Genomic DNA, 15693 nt, shown 5'->3' with positions numbered 1-15693 from the left:
CATGCAGGCAAACCACTCACACATAAAACAAAAGGTATAGATATAATTTAAACACAGTTTTTTAAAACCCACCATAGTGATTTGTATTGTAAGTTACTAAAGAAGCTAAATGTACTAAAACTTTTCTTTTTTTAAGTCAGAGTTTCTCTATATAGCCCCATCTGTATAGACTGTTCTGGAACGCACCCTGTAGACCAGGCGGTCTTGAACTCAGTGATCTGCTTGCCTCTGCTTCCTGAGTGCTGGGATTAAAGGTGCACATCACCAATTCCTGTCCTGTACTAAAACTTTAAAACTCAATTTAAAAATTTTTGTTACATCTGTGTATGTGTGTGTACGTAAGTGCCACAGTACATTTGTGTAGGTCAGAACCAGTCCCTTTGTTCTACCGCATGGGCTCTAGGGATAAACTCAGATGGTGAGGCTTGGCATCAAGTGCTTCTACCTACTAATCCAGCTCACTCACCTTTGAGCATATTTTCCAGTTTACTGTGAATTGATGGCAAGTTTAATGTACACATATAAAATGACTGTTACAGTCTTACTGGCATATATTTTCTATTGATTATGGTAGACATTTTAAAATTTTTTTCTCTGTATTATAAGACTTGGTTTGTTTGTTTGTTTGTTTGTTTGAATACAAAGTCTTCCTCTGCATCCCAAGATGACTTGAAACCACTGTGTAACCCAGGCTTGCTTGGAACTCAGTGTGCAGCTCAGACTGGCCTCCAGCTCCTGGCAGTCCTCTTGGCTTAGCCTCTTGAGTGTTAAGATTATAGGGATGAGTTTCCACGTGGCTTATTGAAATGTTGTTTATTTTCTTAATCCCTTCAGGACAAGGCTTTGGGGCCCCACCTGGTGGAGCAGGCTTTTCTGGCTATCCACAGCCACCTGTACAGTCTTATGGTGGTGGACCAGCCCAGGTTCCAGTACCAGGTATGTTCCAGCTGTCTAGTGAGAAACTTATGACTCTGCGAGCTTTTCAGTTGTCAGGCAAACTTAAATTGTATTTGAGATAGTCTTTAGGGAATATTTATAAAATTCTGTAAATAATGTTAAGTATATGGTATCATGGAGTATCAATTTGATGTGAGGTCGTAATCAGTAAAATGGAGCTGAAGAACAGTTTTCTTCTATTAACATGTCTGTCCTAAAGCCAGAAGCCAGTTCTTAAAGGAAACACCCTCAGGTTCCTGTGTCCTGACAACCATTCCAGATAGAATCAGAATTGAAGCTAGGTCAAGGTTTTTGTTTGTTTGTTTTTAAAGTGGGGAGGAACTTGATAGTTGGCTCAGCAGTTGACACCATTTAGTGTTCTTTGTTGTTGTTGTCTTTTTGAGACAAGGTTTCTCAGTGGCTTTTTGAGCTTGTCCTGGAACTAGATCTTGTAGACCAGGCTGGCCTTGAATTCACAGAGATCCACTTGCTTCCGCCTCCCAAGTGCTAGGATTAAAGGTGTGCGCCACCACCACCCAGCTTCCATGTACATGTAGTGTCTTTATAGAGGACCTGAGTTTGGTGCCCAGCCCCCACATTAGGCAGCTTCCAGCCTATAACTCCAGTTCCAGTGCATCCTACACATCTTGCCTCCACAGGCACCTCCACACTCACATACACAGTTTAAAAAATAAAATAAGTCTATCAAGTACACACACAAACACACATACATACATACATTAGGTCTTTTTAAAAGATGTATGTCACCCAAATTGGTTTTCCATTAAATCAATATTTAAAAGATTATCCTGGAGCTGAAGAGATCCTGGAGCTGAAGAGATGGCATAGTGGGTTAAGAGCACTGGCTACTCTTCAAAAAGGTCCAAGTTCATTTCCCAGAAGCCACATGGGACTCAGTTTCAGAGGATCCAACACCTCTTCTAATGTGTGCTAGTAGCAAGCATGCATGTGGTACACAGATATAACATGTAATAAAAGCATCCATATACAAAACATGAAATAAAATAATTAAGTTACTTTTTTTTCTTTTAAGTTACATTTTTAAAAAAAATTTAAACAATAGTTTAAATAAAAGATTATCCTAGTGAAGGTTATGGGATTAGGAAGAGGACAGGTCTCAATCTGCCCTGGAATGCTCTGGAATGTCCCAGGCTGTCCTGCAATGCTCTTAGTAGAATGGTGTGGTACTAAACTCACAGAGATCCTCCTGCCTCCGCTTCCAGAGTGCTGGGATTAAAGGTGTGTATCACCATTCCCAGCCAAAATATTAATTTTAAAGAAATTACATGAGGTATCATTGTTATCTCTATTTTGTAGGTGAGAAAACTTCAACAAAGTTGTAAAAGCTGTAAGACTCCCTCACTTAGTCATGGGCAGCCAAGAAGTGTCTGAGATTAATGATATATGATATGAGGTACCAAGCCTGAGGAAGAGGGTTAGAAGCATAGGGTGGAGGAAGAACAGAAGGGAATAATGTGTATGAATAATGTATATGAATGTGTATGAAATGAAAACAGAGGGTGGCAGTTTTGAGGGACACAAGGAAAGATTTGGGAATGCAGGTATGAACAAAGAACAATAATTATATGTGAAAAAAATTTCTGAAACCCACTGTCTTGTACCTTAAAATGTTTCTTATCTCAATGAGTAGCATAGGATGAACGTGTGCTTTTGTGTTCCTGGTGATTAATATAAACAGTTTGCTGTAGCTTATTTTTCTTTTTTGCTTTTAATATACAGGTGGCTTTCCTGGAGGACAGGTGCCTTCTCAGTACCCTGGAGGACAAGCTCCTTACCCTAGCCAGGTACTTTTGCTTTGTGTCCTTAAGTTTTTGCTTCTACTCTTTACATTTAGTGCAGGTACTTGGGACTCATCATACTGAGAAAGGGTGTCATTCCTTGTGAGGCAGAGGACATGGTCTTTCACAGTAGTGGGAGCTGTAAACTTTACTCTCCATGGACACTATAGTCCTTGGCCCATCTGTTTTAAGTGTTGTCTGATACATTTGGTCTGAGCAGCCTCATCCTTCTCACAGGTGGTGATGCTCTCCCTCTGTCCTAGAGAATGCATGTGTGCCCTCAGCAGTAATTGTGACTATGAACTTGGGTGGTGGGTCGGTGGTATTTCTCAGACTTAGGGGTGGTTGTTTTCTGTTTTTCCTTTATAATTTTCCACTCTCCTTTCAGATCAATACAGAACCCTTTTCTTCTTATCCTGCTTTCTCTCCTGCTTCTTTGGATTATAGCAGTGATGTGAGTAAGGACCACCAGCGTTCGTTAATTGCTAGGTCCTGTATATATGTCAGCATTTGTTCCTAGAACTCACTGTGCAGACCAGGCTGGTGTCAAACTGTGCTGATGCCTGTCTCTATGTCGTCGTCGTCTTCTTCTTCTTCTTCTTCTTCTTCTTCTTCTTCTTCTTCTTCTTCTTCTTCTTCTTCTTCTTCTTCTTCTTCCACCTCCTCCTCTTCCTCCCCCTCCTCCTCCCCCTCCCCCTCCTCCTTCCCCTCCTTCCCCTCCTTCCCCTCCTTCTTCCCCTCCTTCCCCTCCTTCCTTCCCCTCCTTCCCCTCCTTCCCCTCCTTCCCCTCCTTCCCCTCCTTCCCCTCCTTCCCCCTCCTTCCCCCTCCTTCCCCCTCCTTCCCCCTCCTTCCCCCTCCTCCCCCCTCCTCCCCCCTCCTCCCCCCTCCTCCCCCCTCCTCCCCCCCTCCTCCCCCCTCCTTCCCCCTCCTCCCCCCTCCTCCCCCCCTCTTCCCCCTTCTTCCCCCTTCTTCTTGTGTGTTTGTTTGTTTGTTTGTTTTTGGTTTTGGTTTTTGAGATAGGATTTCTCTGTGTAGCTTTGGAGCCTGTCCCAGAACTCCCTCTGTAGACCAGGCTGGCTTCGAACTCATAGAGATCCGGCTGCCTCTGCCTCCTGAGTGCTGGGATTAAAGGTGTGCACCATCATGTCTGCCCTTGTTTCTGATTTCTAGTGTTGGATTTTTATTTCCCCTCAATGCTTGTCAGAACTTTATTTATTGATTGATTTTTTACAAAAGTTTTTTACAAAGTACAACAGGCTCCAAGATAACCCTTCCTTCTAGCTATAGGTGGCAAAGATGTTCTGGCAGGAAATCCAGATGTTTAAATAGGAATGGAAGAGGCTACCATCATCTCAAATAAGAGGAACAGCTTACTTTTTGCCAAATTTCTTAATTTCACCTGTGGCGGGGGTCCCTTCCCTGAGGCCTGGACTTTAGCTCTCTGAGTCTTTTCTGCTCCTCTCTGTTTCTGCCTGAAAGCCTCGTCTTCCCATCTACCTGCTTGCTCTGCTGATATGGTGCCTAAAGACAGCCCCTTACCAGACCCTCTGCTTGGCACAGCTTTATCCATGGAGGCTGGTTAAGTCTGTTGACCGATTTCTCAATAGTCGTATAAGATTTCCCATATTTGAAGTTTCCCCTACCTTTATATATAGTTCCCCATTTTCATACTAATTTATTAATTGCTCTATTCTTTTATGTCTTCTGCCAGTTACTGTAATAAGATTGATAAGCTTGGATCCTTGCCTTTATCTTGACTTTTAGAAATTATTTCTGAGTTGCATACTGAGGAAGGTCTGGCATTTCCAAGCTTTGGACATGGGAGAGGGACTACTCAGTGTTCTTGTTGGGTTTTGTTCACAGTGGGGATTTATTGAATTTGAGATGCAGAGAGACTTGAGAACCTTGTTCAGGACTGCACAGCTAAAGAAAGACTAAAGTGAGACTAGGTCATAGTTCTTCTGACTGGCAGAGTCATAGAGAGATTCCTCTAAGTCCACAGTAAATTGTTTTAACCCTTTCAAAATTTTTCATCTTATAAATCTGTAAATACTTTAATTGTGAAAGAGAATTTTGATTTTCCTTTAAGCATTGTGTGTGTTCCTGTTATGTTCGTGTATGTGTTCATGTGTGAGGCAAATGTCTGGACACAGGTACCATAGTGTATGTGGCGATCAGAGGACATCTTGCAGAAGTTGATTTGCCTCTTTCCTAGTCTCACAGGTCTCTTTCTAGTTCTTGGCAGAGGTTTATATATGACCAATATGTTGAAAAAAAATTATTTTCTTGCTTTTTTTTTTTTGGTTTTTCGTGACAGTGTTTCTCAGTATCTTTGGAGCCTGTCCTGGAACTAGCTCTTGTAGACTAGGCTGTTCTGGAACTCAGAGATCTGCCTGCCTCTGCCTCCCTAGTACTGGGAAGCCATTACCAACCTGTTACAAGGAGAGGAGGCATGTTTGTCCCAGCTGCCTGGCTAGCTTAAACCCGAAATAACCACATAGAAACTGTATTAATTAAATCACTGCCTGGCCCATTTGCTCTAGCCTCTTACTGACTAACTCTCACATCTTGATTTAACCCATTTCTATTAATCTGTATATCACCATGTGGCAATGATTTACTAGGAGAGATTCAGCATGTCTGACCTGGCATCTCCACAGCGTCCCTCTCACTCTGCTTTCTTTCTCCCAGAATTCCGTTTTGTCTTCTCCACCTACCTAAGTTCTGTCCCTATCAGGCGAAGGCAGTTTCTTTATTCATTAACCGATGAAAGCAGTACAAAGACAGTAGAACCTCCTACACCACCACATGGCTGAAAAACAATTTATGCTGCAGTATTTGTTACAAGTAGAATAATTTTAATTTTTCTTTAAAACTACTTTGGAAATATTTGGTTTTTGCTTATATTTCTGGCTTAGACATTAATGGGGAGTAACTGCTAAGCCTGTTTTGGCAAAGCAAAATGTTAGGGCATGAATATGTATAAGTGGGAGGAATTCCTAATAATAAAGACCTTTCCTTGAAGCTGGAAGGCTTGCTTAGTGGAAACATGCTTTCCTGTTGTTCACAGGGCCTGGATTCACTTCCCACCACTGTCAGAGAAAGGGTTCTTGCTCTTGTGAGTGCTGAGCTGCCCGTGTCCCTTTCTCTCTTTTATTTTTTGTCCCTCAACAAGTGTTGGGTTTCTTTCTTTCTTTCTTTCTTTCTTTCTTTCTTTCTTTCTTTCTTTCTTTCTTTCTTTCTTTCAAATCTTGGTTTTTCGAGAGAGGGTCTCTGTGTGTAGCCCTGTCTGTCTTGGAACTCACTCTAGATCAGGCTGGTCTCAAATTCAGAAATCCACTGCCTCTGCCTCCCGAGTGCTGGGATTAAAGACATGCACCACTACCCTCTCTTTCTCCCTTTCTTTCTTTCTTTCTTTCTTTCTTTCTTTCTTTCTTTCCTCCCTCCCTCCCTCCCTCCCTCCCTCCCTCCCTCCCTCCCTCCCTCCCTCCCTCTTTCTTTCTTTCTTTCTTTCTTTCTTTCTTTCTTTCTTTCTTTCTTTCTTTCTTTCTTTCTTTTTCTTTCTTTCTGTTGTGGACCATCAATTATTTCTCTGACCAGAAGGGAGGTGTGGGAATAAAAGACACAACTCACATGACTTTATTGGAAGAGGGTTTTCAGGAATCTCTCATGAAATCCTGAGTTCACATCCTGAAAATCGCCCATGTTTATTCTCCAAACAGCTTTCATATCAAAATGTAAACTGAGGGGAAGATTCCTTAGCATTCTGTTTCCTAGGTAACCAAGCAAATGACTATGGTCACATCTATACTTTTCTATGCCTGTTGTGTCCCCTCTGCCTATCTGTGACTACTCTGTATGCGCTGCCATGTAGACTGAATTAACATCTCTTTCCCAGGCGTCCTCCCAAAATACAAAGAAGGATCCGAGTGACATTAGCATATCCTGACCCTTTGTTAAGGACGATGTCAGTTTGTCTGGAAAGGCTAGGTGACCACCTCCTGTGTGACCCAGTGCAAACTATGGCCTGAAAGTCTGGCCGCTGTACAATGTAGAAATATGGGCCTGTATAATACGGCCCTACATCTCTTTTTTTTCCCCTTTTTTTCTTCCTTCCTTTTTTCTATTGTTTAAGAAAATATTTTAGATTTAGTAGGAGACTAATATGTTAGGAAGGGGCTAGGCCTCTCTGTTCAAAATAAGGCCTGGTAATATGCTCATATTCTTGTACTAAATCCTTGTATACATATGGTATCTGGTAAAGTTACCTTATTGTCCAAGCAAAAATCCTTACTTGATCTTTATACACCTTTTGCTACCAGCCTGCTGTGATGACTCAGGGCACCCAAGGAACAATCCGACCAGCTTCCAACTTTGATGCTATGAGAGATGCAGAAATTCTTCGCAAAGCAATGAAGGGTTTTGGTAAGGAAAATGGATTGTTTTTTTACAGCTATAGGGAAAGTGAACCTAAGTCATAAATGAAGTCCTGTGTTAACTTACACCTCAGTATCATTTGGTGCCTACTGCCTTGGAAGCATTCTCGTCCTATATAATTATATCTATGACTCTTCCAGGGACAGATGAGCAAGCAATTGTGGATGTTGTGTCCAGTCGTTCCAATGATCAGAGGCAACAAATTAAAGCAGCCTTTAAGACCATGTACGGCAAGGTATGTCTTTTCCCTTTAAGATCATGTATGGCAAGGTATGTCTTTTCCCTTTAAGACCATGTATGGCAGGGTATGTCTTTTCCCTTTAAGACCATGTATGGCAGGGTATGTCTTTTCCTTTTAAGACCATGTATGGCAAGGTATGTCTTTTCCCTTTAAGACCATGTATGGCAAGGTATGTCTTTTCCCTTTTAGCAAGAAGCAGTGGGGTCTATTCCACAGGGTCTGCATCCATGTCAGATTGGGCATTGTATTTTTGCTAATACTGTGGGGGACAGGACAGATAAATGTACTTCACACCTTTTTTACTTGAGAGTAGTCCCTCATCTCCCTCATCTCCCTCATACTGTGTCTTATGTGTGATAGTCATTCAGGAAACAGTGGATATGGCCCCACTGAGATCTAATCCTTACTTAGTCCCTGCTTTTTCTCAGCTGCTGGTCACCTTCCACCCTCTTCCTCCCTCTGAGGAAGGCCCCTACAGTTATGTGGGGCTGGTGTTTTGTGCTTCTGTGTGCTTGTATCCTGTTTTTGCATGGCTAACAACTTCTTCCTTAAATATTAGCTACTCTGTGTGTCTTACTTGGCAGATTTGGCTGCCGCTTCCGTTGTGGTCCCACAGCACTTTCTAAAAGTCTGTGCTGTTGTCACTGCCAGCTCTCAGAACCTTTATGTTCCAGCAGGAGGCGTGCAGTGAGCGATTCCTTAATAAATATTTGTTGAATATTTATTTCTGTGACTAAATGCAGCCAAATTAATGGCAAAATTGCCCTTGATCCTTAGACGTGATGGAGAAAAGTGGCTAGCATATCTTTGTCATTTACATAGGAATCTAAACTTTCCTAACATCTTCTGCAGTGTGTTTACTTTCTTCAGAATGGGCTAAGGATCCATCAACCACCCATGTTAGCCTGTTTTCCTCTACTCAGTTCAGATATACTTCTCTAGTTTTTTTTTTTTTTTTCAAGACAGGGTTTCTCTGTAGCTTTGGAGTCTGTCCTGGAACTAGCTCTTGTAGGCCAGACTGGCTTTGAAATCACAGAGATCCGCCTGCCTCTGCCTCCCAAGTGCTGAGATTAAAGGGGTGCGCCACCACCGCCCGGCCTACTTCTCTGTATTATTATTATTACTGCTACTAAATTTTATCGTGGTGTGTGTGTGTGTGTGTGTGTGTGTGTGTGTGTGTTACAGGTATGCACTGAGCTTTCTTGTCATGATCTGTCTCTTCTCTTTCATTTATTCTCTGGGTGACCGACTGTACATGTGAGATGTGTACTTGTCACGTGCACATGTGTTAGTATTACATGAATGGGTTCTCTCCAACATGTTTGTCTCAGAGAGTGATCTCAGGTTGTCAGACCTAATAACTCACATTGTGGCAGAGGCACAGAAATCTTTGAGTTTGAGGCCAGTCTGGTCAATAGAGTGAGTTCCAGGACAGCCAGGGCCACACAAGAAAACCTTTCTCAAGAGAAAAAAACAAAGCAAAAAAGCCTCAGGTTGCCAGGTCGAGCAGCAGGTGCTTTAGCTACTGTGTTAGTTTTCCTTCTCTTTCTGCAATAAAGACCATTACCAAAAAACACTTTGGGAGAAAAAGATTTATTTCTCTTCACAGGTTGTAGTCTGTCATCAAGGGAAGGCAGGGCAGGAACTGAAGCAGAGACCATGGAGGAATTCTACTGACTTGCTTCCCAAAGCCTGCTCGGTTTGCTTCCTGCCCAGGGGTGGTACCAACCGCAGTGAGCCCTCCAGACTTGTCTATAAGCCATTGTGATGGAGCATTGTTTCCATGGAGGCTCCCCCTGCCATGTACCAAGTTGACAAAAACAAAAACAAAACTAAAAAGACGCGTACTGAGCCCTATTTCTTTGTTCTTTTTTTAATTGTTATTTTTTATAGTTTGTTTAACTTTATTTTATGTGCATTGGTGTGAAGGTATCAGATCCCCTGGAACTGGAGTTGCAGACAGTTGTGAGCGGCCATGTGGGTGCTGGGAATTAAACCTAGGTCCTCTGGAAAAGCAGCCAGTGCTCTTAGCTGCTGAGCCATCGTTCCAGCCCTTTATTTCTTTATTTTTAAGATTCATTATGCAACATAAAACCCAGACTTCTTGTAAAGCTCTGAGTGTGGTAGTGCACACTTACAGTTCCAATACTCAAGTGGGTGAGACAGGGATAACCAGGAGTTCAGGGTCAGCCTGGCCTAGGTTAGAAATTTTTTCCTAATGCAAGCTCTCTGCCGACGCAAATTCCCAATCAAGCCATATCACAACAAGCCAAATTAAATATCCAGGTTTAATGGAATTCCTGCCCTCTCAGGTGGCCCTGAGGGGAACCAGGAGGCTGCAAACGAAACCACCAGGAGGAGAGGAAAGAGACCATGTGATCTTCTTTTGGGAGTTCACTTAAATACCCTGGGAGGGTCAGGACCTGGCATGCTGGGATTTGGAGTCCAGACCAAAACAACTCTCAGGTCTGGGGGCTGGGGGCTGTGCTCCCAACTTAACAATCATTTTTTAAGCATTCATTTATTTTTGTGCAAGTCTGTGTATATGTACGTGGGTGTGCACATGCTGTCATACATGTGTGGAGGTCAGCAGCCGGTTCTTGCTTTCTACCATGTGGGGTCCAGGGCTTGAACTCAGACCATCATACTTGACGAATATTTTATCCATTCAGCATCTCACCAGCCCCATGTTGTTGGTTTGAACTAGTCTTTCTCTAATACTTCCTGGCTTTGTATCTGGTACAGTAGAAGGACTGCAGGAAGGACTCATGTGTTTCTAAACAGTGAATTCGCCACTAAATTTAATACTCATTGCTTCATATATCACATTCAGATTTTAAATTTTGACTTTCATAGTACCAATTCCATTTTTCCATAAGATTCAAGTGAGGGGCTTAGCAGGTGGCTCAATGGCACTGATTGCTCTTCCAGACAGCCCAGGTTCTGTTCCCTGAACCTACACAGTAGCTCACTATCCTCTGTAACTGGGAGATCCAGTGCCTCCACAGACACTGCAGGCATGTGGTGCACAGACATGTATGTAGGTAAGACACCCATACACCTAAAATAAAAATGATTTAAAAAAAAAAGAACCTCATGTGAGATAAGATATCGAAATCCTGTATATTCACTGAGTAATGGTGGCACACACCTTTAATCCCAGCACTCAGGAGGCAGAAGCAGGAGGATCTACAGAGCAAGTTTCAGGATAATCAGAGCTATACAGAGAAACATTGTTTTAAAAAAAGGAAAGAAAAAAAAAAGAAATCAATCTTATGTACTTAATTTTCATATCTTATTAAACAGGATTTAATTAAAGATCTCAAGTCAGAGTTGAGTGGAAATATGGAAGAATTAATCCTTGCCCTGTTCATGCCTTCTACTTACTATGATGCCTGGAGTTTACGAAAAGCAATGCAGGTACTCTACCTTATTTCCATAACTATTCTGCATTTCTTAATATATAAAGCCTCACAAATTTTGATAATTCTGAATTTGTAGTGATGTATGAGGCAAAATATTATTTTGTGTCATCTGAAATGTAGCTTAATTATCTTTAGAGACCATCCTTTGCTTCTGTGTAATTCCCCTCCCTTCATTTCATATAGGGAGCAGGAACTCAAGAACGTGTATTAATAGAGATTTTGTGCACAAGAACAAATCAAGAAATTCGAGACATTGTTAGATGTTATCAATCAGAATTTGGACGAGATCTTGAGAAGGACATTAAGTCAGATACCTCAGGACATTTTGAACGTCTCCTCGTGTCCATGTGCCAGGTGAGTGTAGTAGAAATGTGTGTATGGTAGTGGAGGGACCAGACTTTATCTGAGCATGTGCCAGTGAGCACACTTCAGCAATAGTCAGCTCATTCAGAGGAACAATACAGAACACAGTGAGCAGATTTCTTCTTAGTTACTATGAGACTGTTCTGTACGTCTGACTTTCGTAAGAGATTAGACAATAACTTCTTTCAGATTTCATGAAATCAGAATCAGCCTGAGGCTCTGTGGCAGAGGTGCGGGTGAAAGTCCCTGTCACCTTAGTGCTGTCCTGTCAGTTTGTGTGAACAATCAGAAGATGTGCGGTGTGCAGAGAGTTGTCAAGAAGCACTACAAGAGAGCCTCTGGAATAGTGTTAAGGACAGTGCGGGAAGGTCAGTTACTAATACATTTGATTGGCATCGGGAGTTACTTCTGCCAGCTAGTGTACACGAGGACAGGATCGCAAGGGATCTGAATTCAGGGGAGGAGAGGGTCTGAGGAGCCAAGGAAAGGTAGTTAGAGAAAGTACTGTGGGTGTAGAGTGGTGTGCAAAGGCTGAAGCTACAAAAATGAGGGAAAAATGGTTGGAAGAGCTAAGTTTGAACAGCAAAGCAAAAGAGTAAACTAACTTTAAAAGAACAAGAGGGGAAGGCAGGTATATGTGTTTAGTGTTTGAAAAGGGGTGTGTGGTACTTAATTGGGTTTATCTTTATGCAGGGTTCATGACCCATCCTTGACTTTTCTAGGATGGGAAGAGACATAGCGCGAATAATAAAAACCCAGAGACAGGTATTGGGGTTCAGCCTGAAAATCAGAAAAGCAAAAGCAGCCATGTCACTAAAGAACTCTTACTTCTTTGAAATCTTGAGACCGAAAGAGAACGAGTTCCTGTCTCATCCCGCCTTCTAATCTTCTCTAGTGCTGGGATTAAAGGCGTGCACCACCACCACCCTACCTCTGATGACTAGTGTGGTTTCTGGGATTAAAGGTGTGTGCAACCACTGCCTGGCCTCTATGACTAGTGTGGCTGCTTTGCACTGACCTTCAGGCAAGCTTTATTTATTCAAATGAACTATCACTACAAAGAAAGACGTTTATTCTTAGAAAACGGGAAATTACTTAAATCCAAAAAAATAATTTAATTTAAAATTTTTCCTGAACACTTTTAAAAGAATATTCCTTTTATTATTTGTGTTCTGGAAGGAGCATTAGAGGTTGCAACCTTGCTGACACAGTAGGCAGCCATGGGCCTCTGAGTTTAGGCCCCTTTTGAACACACTTCCCTGAGTTATATCTGTTTACCCATTTGTAATATGACTATACCATTCCTCATGCCAAGTGCTCCTCAAAAGAGACTTCTCTAGCTTTTTGGTTTTTTTTTTCCTTTAGATTGAATCTAGAGGTTCATACCTGCAAGGCAAACAAACTGTCTACCACTAAGCTGTATCCTCAGCCCACATAATAAGTATGTGTGTACTAAAGTATACTTGGATCTGAAATCTTACATTGTCCCTTCTTATAGTGAAATTCCTTAAGGGCAGAGACCTGGTCTTTGGTGTCCCTGTAACTTAACATAATGCCTGGTACAAAGATAGCATAATGCTTGGTATTTTACAGTTTTATAGGAATATAAATCTACAGTGTGTTTTGATCTCAGATCCCAGCGAAAGAGAGTTATAGTATTTTTTTATTTGAGTGATAGTTTCTATTCCATTGTTAAAGACGTTTAGTTGTAATTTAGTACTTAAAGCCCTGAAACCCCTTGCTTTAGCCTTATTAAGCCATGACCATGACCAAAATCCAAAGCTAATTATAATGTAATACTGACTTGGAAGGAAAGACTTGGCAGACTTGATGCATTCACCTTCAGTACGTTTCCCTATAAATTCCAAAGTGAGAGTGCACCAAGGAAAGGATTTCACCCGACTCCTGTCTTTCTCTTGCAGGGAAACCGTGATGAGAGCCAGAGTGTAAACCACCAGATGGCTCAGGACGATGCCCAGCGCCTCTATCAGGCTGGCGAGGGGAAGTTAGGGACAGACGAATCCTGCTTCAACATGATCCTTGCCACGAGAAGTTTTCCTCAGCTGAAAGCTACCATGGAGGCTTATTCCAGGGTATGAACTCTTCTGAAGATTGTGTGTCTGTCTTAAGATCTGAAAATGCTTAACTCTATAACTTTTGTTTGCAGATGGCTAATCGAGATTTGTTAAGCAGTGTAAGCCGAGAGTTTTCTGGATATGTTGAAAGTGGTTTGAAGACCATCTGTAAGATTTTTATTTTTGTCCTTTGTCTTATTTTGTTTTTAATTGAGTGATTACAGTTAATATAGTGTCCCTAGAATCTGCTTAGGCAGAAACCGAGTAAACCCTATATTTTATGTACAGTCCTCTGAATGTTGGTGGTGTACTCAGAAGGTATCTGGCTTTGTATATCTTTATTGAGTTCTGCAAGACAACCTCGTGTGTTGTGGTTCTTCCTCTGAACAAATGAGGGCGCCCTGAGGAACGACCAGTACTACCCCAAGACATGGTGTTTTAGTTAATTTATTTATTTATTGAGACAGGGTCTTACTGTGTAAGCCAGGTTGGCCCTGAATTCGCAAAGATCCACCTGCCTCTACCTCCTCAGTGTATCTCCATATATAGCACACAAAACATCGTTTTGAGCCCTCAGAACACACTTCCAAGTTCTTGAAACAGAGACACTCTTTGGAGTTAATGTGTTTGTGGTGATCTGACACCTTAATATGTGGGAATTCTGTCCTCATGGATACTACAGAAATAAGGAGAGTATTACGAGCTCCTTTTTACTAGCAATGGAGTGCCTGAAAATGTTAACGTATAAGCATGGCTAAAGTGACAATCACGTACAATGTATGCCCTCTGCCATCTGTAGGAATTCACTTTGCTAAGTGATTTTTCCAGTGACTCACAGTTCCAAATGCTGTTTTTAAATCTTTGTCAATCTGTTTTCTCCTAGATGATACTCATAGTTTTTTCTCAGCCAAATGACAGTTGTTTTTGTGTGTAAACGGTGCTAGGAATTGAACCTAGGGACTTAAACATATGCTAGATAAGTACTTTACCACTGAGCCATCGTGTGTGAGAAAGAGATGTATGTTACAGACATATGCATGTAACAGCACACGTGTGGAGACTAGAAGCTATTTAGGTGGAGTCAGTTCTAGCTTCTACCTTTAGGTGCTTTGCATTTGGGGGATTGAGTTCAGGCGATTGGGCTTTTACAAGTGCTTTTCCTGCTCTAGCTGGCCCTCAAAAATATATTCTTAATGTAAAGAATTCAGATTTTCGTCATTTATTTTAATAAGCTATTACTTAATCTGGGACACACTTACTATAGATCTTTATACTAGAAAGTGTAAAGAATCTACATCAGTGCATCTATAAAGAGAAAGTAGATTTATCGGCTTGAGTGAATCCTCTTAGAAATGAAAGTTGCCTGTCTGATTCAGCTACAAAGGTTGATACATGCTGAGAAAAAACAAGGGGCAGAAGACCATTCACACTCTTCTTATTTCTGTGTAAAAAATAATCACAAACAGGCTTAGATGAATCCACAGAGGTAGGCTGGCTGGTCATCCGGCCTCCTCTAAAGCATGTCTGCCTTGCAGTGCAGTGCGCCCTAAACCGCCCCGCCTTCTTTGCTGAACGACTCTACTGTTCCATGAAAGGCGCTGGCACAGATGACTCCACCCTGGTCAGGATCGTGGTCACTCGAAGTGAGGTGAGACAAGATGACACTTTCTCTGTCAAACTGAAGAGTCAATGTTCGTGATTATAAAACCCTTAGGAATGACACGCCCTCCATGAGAGGGAGGTTTTCAGTAACATTAGCCCCTCAGAGAAGACGGCAAAAAAAGCTTTCCTCCTTGAAAAGGCCTGTGAAGAATGCAGGTTTATGGGAAATTGCAAGGTGTATTTGTTTGTTTATTAAATTTCTAAGGAGACTGGTGTCTCGTTAGATTGCCTAGGCTGGGCAGGACTACAGGAGCACCATTGTGTCTGCCTTGCTTTTGTAGCTTTGGAGCCTGTCCTGGAACTAGCTCACAGAGATCCGCCTGCCTCTGCCTCCCGGGTGCTGGGATTAAAGGTGTGCACCACCACTCCCCAGCTTATTTACTGACTGATTTTTGCAGTGCTGGGACTGAAACCCAGGTACTTATGCACACTAAGCATGGGTTCCAGTTTGTTCTTTTTCTTGGTCGTGTAAAAAGTAGAAATACCTATGTGTTTAGATATCAATGTTAGCATCCTTGTGAATTATAAAATATTTAAATTCATCAGTTTTTACTTCATATATATTGATATTTTGAGTGTGTGTGTGTGTGTGTGTGTGTGTGTGTGTGTGTGTGTGTATTTGGGGAGGGGGGTTCAAGACAGAGTTTCTCTGTATGTAGCCATGGCTGTCTTGGAACTCCCTCTATAGACCAGGCTAGCCTCAAACTCACAGAGTTCCTCCTGCCTCTGCCTC

The 15693-nt window shown here is 42.0% G+C and overlaps 1 protein-coding gene across 3 annotated transcripts in view; it reads left to right on the top strand.

Moving 5' to 3' along the window:
• The window catches only part of Anxa7 (annexin A7), a 31627-nt gene that overhangs the window by 14355 nt on the left and 1579 nt on the right, over positions 1–15693 (top strand). For 2 of the 3 annotated variants that reach the window (XM_048426455.3, XM_085698340.2), the window contains exons 4-13: positions 835–936; positions 2698–2762; positions 3145–3210; positions 7080–7182; positions 7335–7429; positions 10742–10855; positions 11044–11214; positions 13146–13316; positions 13391–13466; positions 14834–14946. In XM_048426455.3, the coding sequence (XP_048282412.1) occupies positions 835–936; positions 2698–2762; positions 3145–3210; positions 7080–7182; positions 7335–7429; positions 10742–10855; positions 11044–11214; positions 13146–13316; positions 13391–13466; positions 14834–14946 (1076 nt within the window). The remainder of the gene's footprint in view (positions 1–834; positions 937–2697; positions 2763–3144; positions 3211–7079; positions 7183–7334; positions 7430–10741; positions 10856–11043; positions 11215–13145; positions 13317–13390; positions 13467–14833; positions 14947–15693) is intronic. The other variant, XM_048426456.3, reaches the window with a different exon arrangement.

The sequence above is a fragment of the Myodes glareolus genome, chromosome 12 (assembly GCF_982192425.1).
Source record: "Myodes glareolus chromosome 12, mMyoGla1.1, whole genome shotgun sequence".
Lineage (NCBI taxonomy): Eukaryota > Metazoa > Chordata > Mammalia > Rodentia > Cricetidae > Myodes > Myodes glareolus.
The sequence above is the reverse complement of the archived record's forward strand: the minus strand, read 5'-3'. Positions and strand labels throughout refer to the sequence as shown.